At 56.1% G+C, this 11,188-nt stretch overlaps 1 protein-coding gene across 1 annotated transcript in view; it reads right to left on the bottom strand.

Annotated features, from left to right (window-relative positions):
* Positions 1 to 2,366: 2,366 nt before the first annotated feature.
* The window catches only part of WDR1 (WD repeat domain 1), a 40,799-nt gene continuing 31,977 nt past the window's right edge, over positions 2,367 to 11,188 (bottom strand). Inside the window, exons 11-15 of the mRNA XM_061145515.1 lie at positions 10,415 to 10,502; positions 7,438 to 7,548; positions 6,261 to 6,434; positions 4,449 to 4,593; positions 2,367 to 3,325 (exon numbers count right to left, since the gene is read on the bottom strand). Of these exons, the coding sequence (XP_061001498.1) occupies positions 3,219 to 3,325; positions 4,449 to 4,593; positions 6,261 to 6,434; positions 7,438 to 7,548; positions 10,415 to 10,502 (625 nt within the window). The 3' untranslated portion in view covers positions 2,367 to 3,218. The remainder of the gene's footprint in view (positions 3,326 to 4,448; positions 4,594 to 6,260; positions 6,435 to 7,437; positions 7,549 to 10,414; positions 10,503 to 11,188) is intronic.

Genomic DNA, 11,188 nt, shown 5'->3' with positions numbered 1-11,188 from the left:
ACCAGGGAAGTTTCTACTCTTTGGTGTTGATTCTGCACTCTGACATAACAAAGAACTTCCAGGTATAATCTGATTTCAAGTCTATATTCTCCTCTCTGAAGGAGTTTAAACATTGGCTCCAAATTACCCAGCTGATAATTCTCAGTTGCAACATTTATTATGTGGGGATAAGACCCCATATGCACATAGGACTATTGTGAGAATTATGCAAAACAACAATATATGTAGGATTGCCAGGTTTAGCAAAAAAAAAAAAAAAAAGAGAGAATAAATAATACAGGATGTCCAGGTACATTTAAATTTCAGATTGACAATGAATACTATTTTGTGTATGTTTGCACAATATTTGGGATATTTGTTGTTCAGTTGCTGTCATGTATGAGAGCCCATGGATTGCAGCATGCCAGGCTTCCCTATCCTTTACTATCTCCCAGAGTTTGCTCAAATTTATGTTCGGGTGGCACTAGTGGTAAAGAACCTGTCTGCCACTTGGGTTCGATCCCTGGGTCAGGAAGATCCCTTGGAGAAGGGAATAGCAACCCACTCTAGTATTTCTGCCTGGAGAATCCCGTGGACAGAGGAGCCTGGTGGGCTACAGTCTATAGGGTCCCAAAGAGTTCGACACAACTGAAATGACTCACATGTCCATTGAGTCAGTGATGTCATCCAACTGTCTCATCCTCTGTCGACCCCTTCTCCTCCTGCCCTCAGTCTTTCCCAGCATCAGGGTCTTTTCCAATGAGTCAGTTCTTCTCATCAGTTGGACAAAGTATTGGAGTTTCTACTTTTGGATATACTTGTATTAAAAAATGATGTGTTGCTTATCTGAGGTTCAAATGTAACTGGGGCTTCTGTTTTATCTGGTGAAGAGCACATTGCCTGCCCTTTATGTGGTCCCCAGTGAAGAGTATTAGCTGATATTCTTTTTAATCCTTTTTTCTTCCAGCACCTAATGCAGTATAGACATGCTCAGGAAAACAACTGTCTTTGAATAAAGAAACGAATGAACACATGGAGAAACTGAGAACCAGGGAGGGGATCTGAAAGTGAAAGTTACCCAGCTGCTAAGTGACAGAAAAGCACCTGGAACTTGGGCATCCTAACTTCTGGTCCAACTTTCCTCCCTCCACATCAGATAGTGGGACAAAGTGGAGGAAACTGCCCAACAGTACATGATCCAGGGATGGCACTGATTAGATTCCCTAGTTCCCTGGAGACAGTCTTTATTTTTCACCTCACACAGTTATTATATTCTCACTTTAAAATGAAGGAATAACTGATATCAACTTTACTAAACTGCTTCTTCAGTGCTATGTAGCATGTGCTGAAAATATGGATGCCATTTGCCATATTTTAACATTTTATGGTGTTTCCGGCCCACCGCCGCCCCCCCCGCCCCCCCCCCCCTTCAATGCAGTACCAGTACTTTCTCCTTGACCGTTATTTTTGTCATTCTTAGGAACACTCAGGCTTGTGTGTACCATATGAGATTGCATCTTTCCTTCCAGCACTCTTAAAACTGTTGTTTAAAATTCAAAACTTGGATCTACTTTTAGACCTTGGGTCTGCATCTGGTGACAAGGCAAAAAATTCTGCTTTTCAGGCTGTTAGCCAGTTTTACCCAGTTTACTTAATAGTCACTTCCCCACTGATGTGAAGGTACCTGGCCCCAGTCCAAACTCACACTGGAACAAAGCAGTTCTGTATTTGTGTCCTCTGGTGACCCTCACTTCAGTTATTATAGACTAACATTTCTCTTCCACTTTTAGCTCCTTTTTGTACATGAACTGTAGAAGCAATGAGAACAGAAGGGGACATTTTTTATTGAGCCTACAAATTTATAGACGTCTTTACGATGCTGTCTTTCTAGCCAAGAATAAGATAGTCTTTCCATTACTAATTTAAACTCTTGGGAATTTAGTTTTTTTCAACATCGGAATGCATACTATTTTTTACTTCTCAAGGCAGTACCAGAAAGGTCACGAACTGCCACAGAACTTGAGCGTCAGGTAGGACTGAGCTCAACCTGTCCGATGCTTTCAGCTCACAGACAAATTCAGGCGCAGAGAAGTGAGGTGGTCCAGGACACACAGTACTGGGGAGTTGGGGCAGGAGGGGATCTTGAGGTTCCATGCCTTCCTGAGTCCTCTCCCGAGCCTGCAGGCCATGGGGTCCCCTGTAGCTTTCCAGCCCCCCCTCCACGTGTCCCCACCACACAAAGTCAGCGACCCACAGTGAAGAGAAAAGATATTTAATTATTTCTCTGTCTAATCTCTTAAAGCGCTCACAAGTGCAAGGGGAGGGTCCGCTCTCAGCCAGCATTTTACCAGTGATTCCGACAAACGCAAAGAGACTCCAAATCACCGTGCTTTATATACTTATTTTAATTTCCGCACTGGAAAAGAAAAGGAAGGTGTAAATGAGGACGAGTTAGTTTACAGTGACTTCATCTTTGCCTTTTAAATTAATCTGTTCTCTCGAGGGCAGAGGAGGATCGAAAGACAGGAAAAAACATCAAAGCACAAGAGTGAACTGGTGAGCAGGGAGCCTCCCGTCCCGCTAACAGGGGATCCGAAGGCCTTGGAGGCAGCGCAGTAAACACTGACAGGCATGGATTAAGGTACACTGGAAAAAAAGAAAACAAACCCACGATCCATTCTCAAATCAAGCACAAAAACTGACAGTGAAACGCGGAGTTCCGTGTGCGCCCGTCGGCCTGAAGGCAGCGCCACCTGCTCTACAGCATCGGCCCTGCCGGCCCCCTTCCCGCAGGTACAGAGACCGGGAAGGGCGCGCAGGCGGGGAGCGCGAGGGGCGGCTGACCCCCGGGAGCCTCGGGAGGGTCTGTGTGCTTTGGAGGCTTTGCCTCTGGAATGTTCTGGGCGGCAAGCGGTGGGTCTGAGTCAGGCACCACACGTGGTTGAACGTGCCCGCTTGATTTCCCATGTGCAAACGGTCAGGGTCTAAAGCTTTCAGAACTTGGGACAGACAGGACGGCCCAGCGAGCTGGCAGGTGAGCGGCGGGGCCCCTCCCTCCCGGGGGGCGGGGCCGAGGGCGGGCACGAGGTGAGGCCCCGCCCCCGGGAGACAGGGTGGGGCGGGGCCGAGGTGAGGCCCCTCCCCGGGAGGCGGGGCAGGGGCGGGGCAGAGAGAGGAGTGACAGAGGCGGAGCTGCGTTCACCCCGCGTCCCTGATTCGGTCTGTGTGAGGAGGGCTCCTCAGTAGGCGATTGTCCACTCTTTGACAGAGGCGTCGTGTGAGGTCGTGACCAGCGTGTGCTCATCCAGCCAGGCCAGGCTGCTCACGTGGTGGAGCCGGTGCGCATCTGGGGAGAAGGAGGAGGCAGCTTTTGAGCTCTGCGGCCACGGGGACCGGGGACCCAGGATCTCCTGGGCCGAGATCACCCGCAGGGGTCGCAGGAGAAACCCAACACAATCCTCCTGCTCAACCAGACCCCCTTGCCCTCTTCTCGGCGGGGAAGAGTCTGGGTGATGGGAGGGGCAGTGGCCGGGCTCCTCAGCATCCCCACCCACCCCTGGGGGACCCTGACACTTGGTGATTTGCAGCCAGCCACCCCCAGCGGCAGCTTCCTGGTGCCAGCAGAGTCCAGACCACCACGAACCGCCCATGGGGGGGTGGGGGGTGGGGGGGCGGGGAGGCGGAACTGCCCCTCCCCCCAGGGGTGCAAGTCTGTCTTTCTGTGCCTAAGGCAACAATATGCTGACAACACACAGACACTACAGTGTTAATTCTGGTAAGATCAAGGTCACAATGAATAAAAAGGCAGAGAATACAAGGCTAGGGAACCCCTGCACACAATAGCCTGACCTCAGGCCAGTGCATATTCAGTGACCTACGACCTGCCCCCCTGCCACAGCCCAGACCCAAGGACTGGATTTCCCACCCTCTATTCTGAGCGCTCCTTGCTGCACCTTCAACTTGAGTCTTCCTAAAAAACCAGCGCTGCTTCCTGCGGAGACCAGGATGGCCGACCTAAGTCTGCCCTGCTCCCCACTCCCATCCTCAACCAGGAGCGTGCCTGCCCACCCCCACGGGTGTGGGGGACAGCCCACCGCTGTCCCTCCCCCACCACCACCTGAGAAAGAGCTCTTGAGGGGGGGTGGGCGGGGAGGCTGACATAGAACTTTTTTGAATAGTAGAGGATTCCATTTATATCCAACATAAAAGGCTCCCTGTGGGGAAAGGGACCAGAGCCTAGAAGAGGTGGCGGGAGGTGGGGAGATGGGAACAGGAGGACTGAGATCTGTCCTGGATGGACGCTGGGCACACGGGTGTCCTCTGCATGTTTGCCTAGACCAGCAGAGATGTTTCCTGGACGGCCAGGCCTCCCGAGGGGGCCACTTCCCCAAAAGCACAGAAGGGACCCTCGGGCCCTAGGGATGCTTCTCAAGAGCTGGTCGGGGAGCTGAGGTGGGCAGGAGCATCACCTTGGATCTTAACCCTGGTCTCAGGGTCACTCAGGGTCCACACGTACACCATCATGTCCATGCCGCCTGAGGCAAAGTGCTCGTTGTCTGGAGACCAGGCCAGGCAGACGATCTTTGCATGATGTCCATAGAAAACATTGTTCTCCTGGATGTGAATTGAAAATAGGTGGCAGGTCGGAGTCTGGGCCAGAGTGAGTGGGCATCGTCTCATCCAACCATCATGAGGGTCAGGCTTCTCACCAACCCACCAACCCCTCCTAACACCCCCAGGGTGCCCAGTGCTCAAAGGCCCAGAAAGGGCAGCCCGAGGTCAAGCAGCAGCCACCACGCCCCTCCCAGGACCCTGGGACCCTGGGGCTGTCCTCCTAGCATGTACACATGGGCCACGTGTGCCCACTCACCTGCAGAGCTCTCTGCCCTAGGGAGCGGACAGTCAGAAAAGCAGGAGTGGAAAGCGCGAGAAGGCCCTGCTTGGCATGGACCGGGCCCTGTGCGTGTATGGACGGAGGAAGTGATTGCCCCCCAGACATGCGCCACTGCCCTGGAGTGTGGTCTGCAGGCAGACGTCTGTCCACAGCGTGTCCCAGCCTCGAGCCACTGTCTTACCAAACGGGTCAATGTGGACAGAAAGTCAACGCTCTCTAACTAAAGGAACGCTTTTACTTCGAGTATTCCACCTTGTTCTTAATTCCTAGATTAGCTGTGATTTTCAAGTGACCTCTTCCATTTTTTGTTGAGTCTACTCTGCTTATTACTCAGCATGCTGTGAACTTGGTATATGCAAACGAAATCACTTAAGACGCGATAAATGCAGGATTTGATAAATGTGCTACTCAGGTGGAAGGAACCTCCTGGGAGGTGAAATGTTCTTTATGTTGACGGAGGTGTGGGCCTCAGGAGTACACAAAGTATGAGTGTATACTTATGTTCTCATTCATCCTTCATTACATGTAAATTTTACAGCCAAAAATAAAACTAAGAAACCACTAAACTCTAGTTAATATGTGGGCTGATATACTTAATAGCAAAATGTACACTTAAATGCACTAAAAAATTAGATTACTAGATGGGTAACGTGACACAGTAAAATGGTAATGGTAGAATCTAGGTGGCAAATTCTTTGGACTCGGCTATAAATTTCAAAGCTATCCTAAGGGTTGGAGGTGGGGTTGGGGAGAGGTTGGCTTGGTGGGGGGGCCTGGAGGGACTCCCCGCCCCCCCATCTGCTCTGCAGTTCAATCACACCAGCTTCCTCACACCCAGAGGGTGACCGGAGCCCTCCGGAGTGCAGTCTCTTGTCAAACAGGTCTGAGGCTGTCTCAGGCCTCCCAGGCCAGTGCCATGGGCTGTCCTACTCAGGGCCGGATGGGTTTCTGAGGTCCTCTTTCACCCATCTACTGCCCAGGGACCCCCACCCCGAGTGCAAGGCCACGTTGGGACGACCCGCACTCACACTTGGCAAAACTTTAAGCGGCAATGAGATCCAAGAAAAAAAACCTAGCTTAAGCTCTTTGACAGAGAAGGTCCCAGGAGTCACTGAGCTATACCTCCGAGGTGAACCTACTGGCCCGATTTCACAGCAGCCTCGCTCCCACTCAGGCCCCTAACTTTTGGGTAACTTTGCTATGATCCCACAAACTGCCACATGACAGGGGAAGTCTCCTTGGCCCACATCATTCACGCTCCCGGAGCAGCAAAACCACGTGTCCTGTGCATCCACCCGTCAGTGATGACCAGAGAGAGAGGCTGTGGACCCTTCCTGCCGTCTGTGCTGCCTGGTGTGGGCCAGGGTGGGGGGGCCCAACCACTCACCGAGTAGCCGTCGGCAACGCTGAAGACCGTGACCACTTTGCTGGCGTCGCACACGGCGAGGAAGGCGCCGTCGTGGGAAAACGCCAGGTCGGTCACGGGGCCCTTGGCCTCCAGGAGCTTGCCCTCGTCCTTCAGCGTGGTGCCCAGGATGGAGTAGAGGCGGACATTCCCGTCCTGCGGGAGGACAGAGGGGCGGTGGGTCACTCCCCTGACCTGGGTGCACATGCCCACAGACAACACGTGCACCCGCCCCGCCCCACCCATCCCCCCAACACTCTCCCGATGCCCTTCCTCCTGGCGGAGGGGCCCGAGTATCCGTGAGAAGCAGTGCTCTTCCTCCCCGCCGACTGCTGCCCGGCTTGGCCACGTGCCAGCTCAGGTGCCAGGAGAGCTACCCCTTCGTCCCCAGGCGCCAGAGGACACGTGCTACAACCCAGCCGCAGCTCTGGTGGCTGGCTCAGCATAGTGGGCAGAATTACATGAAGAGAGGTTAAAGATCTTACAATCACATTAAACTGTGGATCCCAGCCTCGCCCGCCCATTGTGATCTGGGTGTTTGGGCACTCATGAAACTGCCTTTTTTACAAAACTTCTAGTAGGTTCCGGTCAGGTGTCCGCAGGCCGAGCTCTGAGAAGCACCTACACAGGCGTCAGGTCTCCAGTGAAGGCCCCTCGTCCAACCTGACCGTGCGCCCAGCCTCACCATCTGCCCTGTGCCCCGTATCCCATGCCCCTCACCAGCCCGGCAGATCCCCTCGGGCACCAGGCCCCTCTCCTAGCAAACGTCCCACCCTTGCGGGGTCCACGCACTTCTCTTCAGGGGCCAGGAGGTGAGGGAAAGGAGCGGATGATGACAGCAAGTCAAGACTTGGGGAAACTGAAGCCCTCTGGCGGGCGCTGCACTGCACAGGTGTGAGGGATCCCCTGTCCCCTCCCTGCGCCCACAAGGCTCCCCCAACTGCCCCCAGGACTGATGGCCAGGCTGAGGGCTTCCCTGCCCTGTGCCCCCAGCACAGCCCGCTCACTGCTGGGGACCCTGGTCTCCTGGGGGGGCGGGCAGCCCAGGGAGACTCTCACTTGGGAGGCAGGAGATAGCCTGGCACCCACACAGCCCTGACCGCCCTTCCCCAGATCACTCAAAGACCCTAAGGCAGAGGGTGTGGGGACAGGGCCTTACTGCGCCCCCGACGGCCACGGTCTCACCGCCCGGGTGCACAGCCACTACTTCGGGCTCGTAGTCGGGGTTGTCGATGCTGAAGCACTTCCTCTGGTCCTTCAGCAGGACGATCTGGGAAACACACAGACAGCGGTTAGAGCAGAGGCCGGGGACAGACGGCCCAGGCCCCGTCTGGGGGTTGGGGGGCGGGACACGCCCCGTGGCCCCCGGTGTTACTCCCTCATCAGCATCAATGATGCCGTCCCCACCACCCGCACGGACATCTGTGTAAGCCGTCCGCTGCTTCTGAACTCGACTTCCTCCAACTACACACTGTCGGGCGTGATGCCCGAGCTCTGCTGAGCAGAGTGGTCCCGGGTTCAAGAAGACACAGCGCGTGGCAGCCGTGAGCCTCTAATCCGACACCAGAATGAACAGGACCGGCCAGACTTCGAAGTTCTGGCCTTTCAGGTCTGTCCAAAGAAACATCCTTTGCAACCTCGACCATGGTGTGTAAAACAGCTAGCAACGTCACAGTGAGTCCCCAGAGCCCAGGGACAGTGCTGGAGGCCCCCCCACCCCCGACAGAAAGGAAACCCAGCCCTGACTCCAGTGGGCAGGCAGCAGCGCTGGGAATCTGGGTCCATGGAGGCTCTCTGTCTGTCCCCAGGCCCAGCAGCGAGGGGAGGACAGGACAGACGGCTCACGGCTAAGCAGCCTGGAGGCACCCACGACACACCCCACTCCCTCGTCCTGCCCCAGCCAGCTCCTGCCTCAGTTCCCTCCTGTTTGCCAGGGCAGGACAGAGTCAGCAGGCGGGGCTGAGCGCCCAGGGGTCCAGGCCCTACAGAAGGGCTCTGCCGACACAGACGGGACTTGATCCTGGCTCAGTCACCTGCTGCCCGGGACGGGGGTTGGCAGGGGTGGAGGGGCAGGGGATGGACACACATGGCTCATGAACCGTCCTGAGCCTTGGGTTCCCAGGGTTAAAAACCCAGCGGTGCCTAGACAGCCTCAGGATGGAATTCAGGGCTCAGAGTAAACGAAGTGTCTCATAAAAAGCAAACAAAACCAGCCGCTGGAGCCCGCCTCGTGTGAGCCACGCGCCCTGCAGGTCCCTGGGGTGGCAGCGTCACCTTCCGTCAATATAGAAGCAAACGAGGTGCAAGCCCTGTGGCTCTCAGAGCCGAGCGGGGACCCACACATGGGCCGCGAGACCTCAAAGCCTTGCCTTGGCCACCATGCTGCGTCTCCCACCCTCTGCACACGGCCCAGGGCCCCCCGATACGGTAACCCTCCTCTGTCCCCACCCCCACCCACCCCTTGCTGCCTGTCCTGGTTCTAATTCACTGGACTGTCCCAACAGTGTGGCCTCCATCTGTGACAGCTCTGGCTTGACCCCATCTGATCCCGGCTCAAGCCACCAGCAGTCCCGGGGGCAGGCAGCCCCCCACTGTCACCCTCGGGGTGTGTTGTGGACTCTGCTGTGGGGTGGAGTAGGGGAAGAAGCCCAGTCAATGGGTGGCAGCACCCTCCCTAAAACCTGCTACTGAAAACGCACCTGGACAAACATTCACCCGCGCCGTCAGCCCAACTCAGGAAGCGCCCTCACTGCCCTGCACCCGACAGAGACGGGGGCCTTTGTCCAGACTCTGGTTCTAGTCTCAGAGGCGAGCCCTGAATGTGACTGCTCCCTGACCGAGAACCGTGGGCCCCTCCAGCACAGTCTGCAGACCCCATGACCGGCCGCGGGGAGTTCTGGTCAGGATGCCCGAGAGAAGCAGGGGAACAACAGAATGCAACAGGGCAGTCATCACACCTGATCCCATGGGCCATGGACTCCTGGGAAACTGGGGACCCAGGACTAGACCCTGTACCCACAAGTCCCTTCTAAGCAGAGCCTCGAGCAGCTCTTCCCCGAACCCATGAGCTCTTCGCGGTGTGACCTTCTAGAAAGGCCACGTCCAGTCTTTCCCACACTTGCTTCGGCGCTCCCAGCTCTCAATTCCTCATGCACCCCCACTGGCCACCCCGCTGTCTGCCGTAATTGCTTGGCAGGAGGGCTGTGTTATCTAGGACACACAGGAATCCACGTTCCCTGAAGCAATTAAGCTCCCAGGACAGAGGAGGGGTGGTGGATCCGAAAGACAGCTCTCTGGAGCGGGTTTGTCACTCGTGCCAACAGGGGCTCCGTTGCACCTGCCTCCTCCAACCTGCACGCTGGGACGCTCAGCCCTGCCGACAGACGGCGTCTGCTGCAGAGCGGCATCCTGGATAAAGTGGGTCAGGCCTGGGTCTCAGTCAAGGGCGGTGTGTTCCGGAAATTTCAAGAAATGGCATGAAGAGACAGACCTACACCACCCTAAATGAGAACCCAGGCTGCCAGGGCTGGAAGAGCAGACCCCACGAAGGTCCAGGTGCCACCCTCCACCATCACAGGGCCTAGGGGCGGGAGGCACAGTCACTCTCAGCCTCCTCACTCGCGGAGGTGGTACCAATAGCCTGCTGTATACTTCCTTGCAACCCTCCCTGTGAGCCGCAAGAGACGAGAAAACTAAAGCTCAGAGGGTGAGGGAAACGCCCCAAGTCACACAGCGCCAAGCGCTGCAGGGCCGGGGTCTGCAATGCATGGATACAGCCACACTGGCTGTGCCTCTCGGGGGCCGCAGGGCTGAGGGACCACCCCCTGCAGGGCATCCGACCCTCGAGTGTGGGCTCTGACCAGGCTGCCCAGGTTCAAATCCCAGCTTTGCCCTTTGCCGGACGCAGCCCTGGGGCATCTTAGCCTCTGTGCCTCGGTTTCCCCGCCTGTGAGGTGGGGATGACGCCAGCCTAACTGATGGTGCTGCTGAGGACTCAGTGAACACGTGGGAGGCCCTCAGCACGTGCAGGAGAGCTCTCGGTAAAGACGGGGTGGACGGCTGTGGACGGACGTGAGGAGCAGGTACTGCGCAGTGTCAGCCCGGGCCTTCTGGTGAGACCCGGGTGGGAGCCGTACCTGGCCAATGCACACGACCACGGTGTAGCCCCCGGGGCCGACCGCCAAGCACTTCGGCTGGACGTCCAGTTTCACGACTCCCTGTCCGCTGTGGAGAGAAGGACGCGTTAGTGTCCAGGGGTGCAGGGCAGGCACAGACACACACTCAGGAGACGCTCGGTGACGGGTGGGAATTCCGCCCGATCGCGGCCGAAGGAGCCTTTGCAGAACAGACACTGGAGGGAAGGAGGAAAGACTCCCCGACTCTAGGAGAGAGACAGAGTTGAGATGGGGGGCTGGGACGAGGGGTGCGGGTGGTGAGACGAGGTGAAAGGAGCACTTCCCGCATATGCACTGAGGGCCGCCCCCACTGATGCCCTGCCCTGGGTCAGGCCCCACGTGCGCCGGCCAGACACCCTGGCTGGCACTCCCTGGGTTCAGACAGAATTCAGTTCTGGTCCTAACCTCCCAAAGAATCTGGCTCAGATGGTGAAGGATCCTCCTGCAATGCAGGAGACCCAGGTTCAATCCCTGGGTCGGGAAGATTCCCCTGGAGGAGGACATGGCAACCCACTCCAGTATTCTTGCCTGCAGAACCCCCATGGACGGAGGAGCCTGGCGGGCTACAGTCTATAGCATCTCAAAGAGTTGGATACAACTGAGTGACTAGCACTTTCACTTTCCCATTCTTCCATGGCCACAACCTGTCTCCTCCACAATGTACAGTCTCCTCCACAATGTAATTTAAAAAAGAAAAAAAAATATATATGTATAAAACTGGTACTTCTAATGGGA

Source organism: Dama dama, chromosome 6 (assembly GCF_033118175.1).
Source record: "Dama dama isolate Ldn47 chromosome 6, ASM3311817v1, whole genome shotgun sequence".
NCBI classification, from domain to species: domain Eukaryota; kingdom Metazoa; phylum Chordata; class Mammalia; order Artiodactyla; family Cervidae; genus Dama; species Dama dama.
The sequence above is the reverse complement of the archived record's forward strand: the minus strand, read 5'-3'. Positions and strand labels throughout refer to the sequence as shown.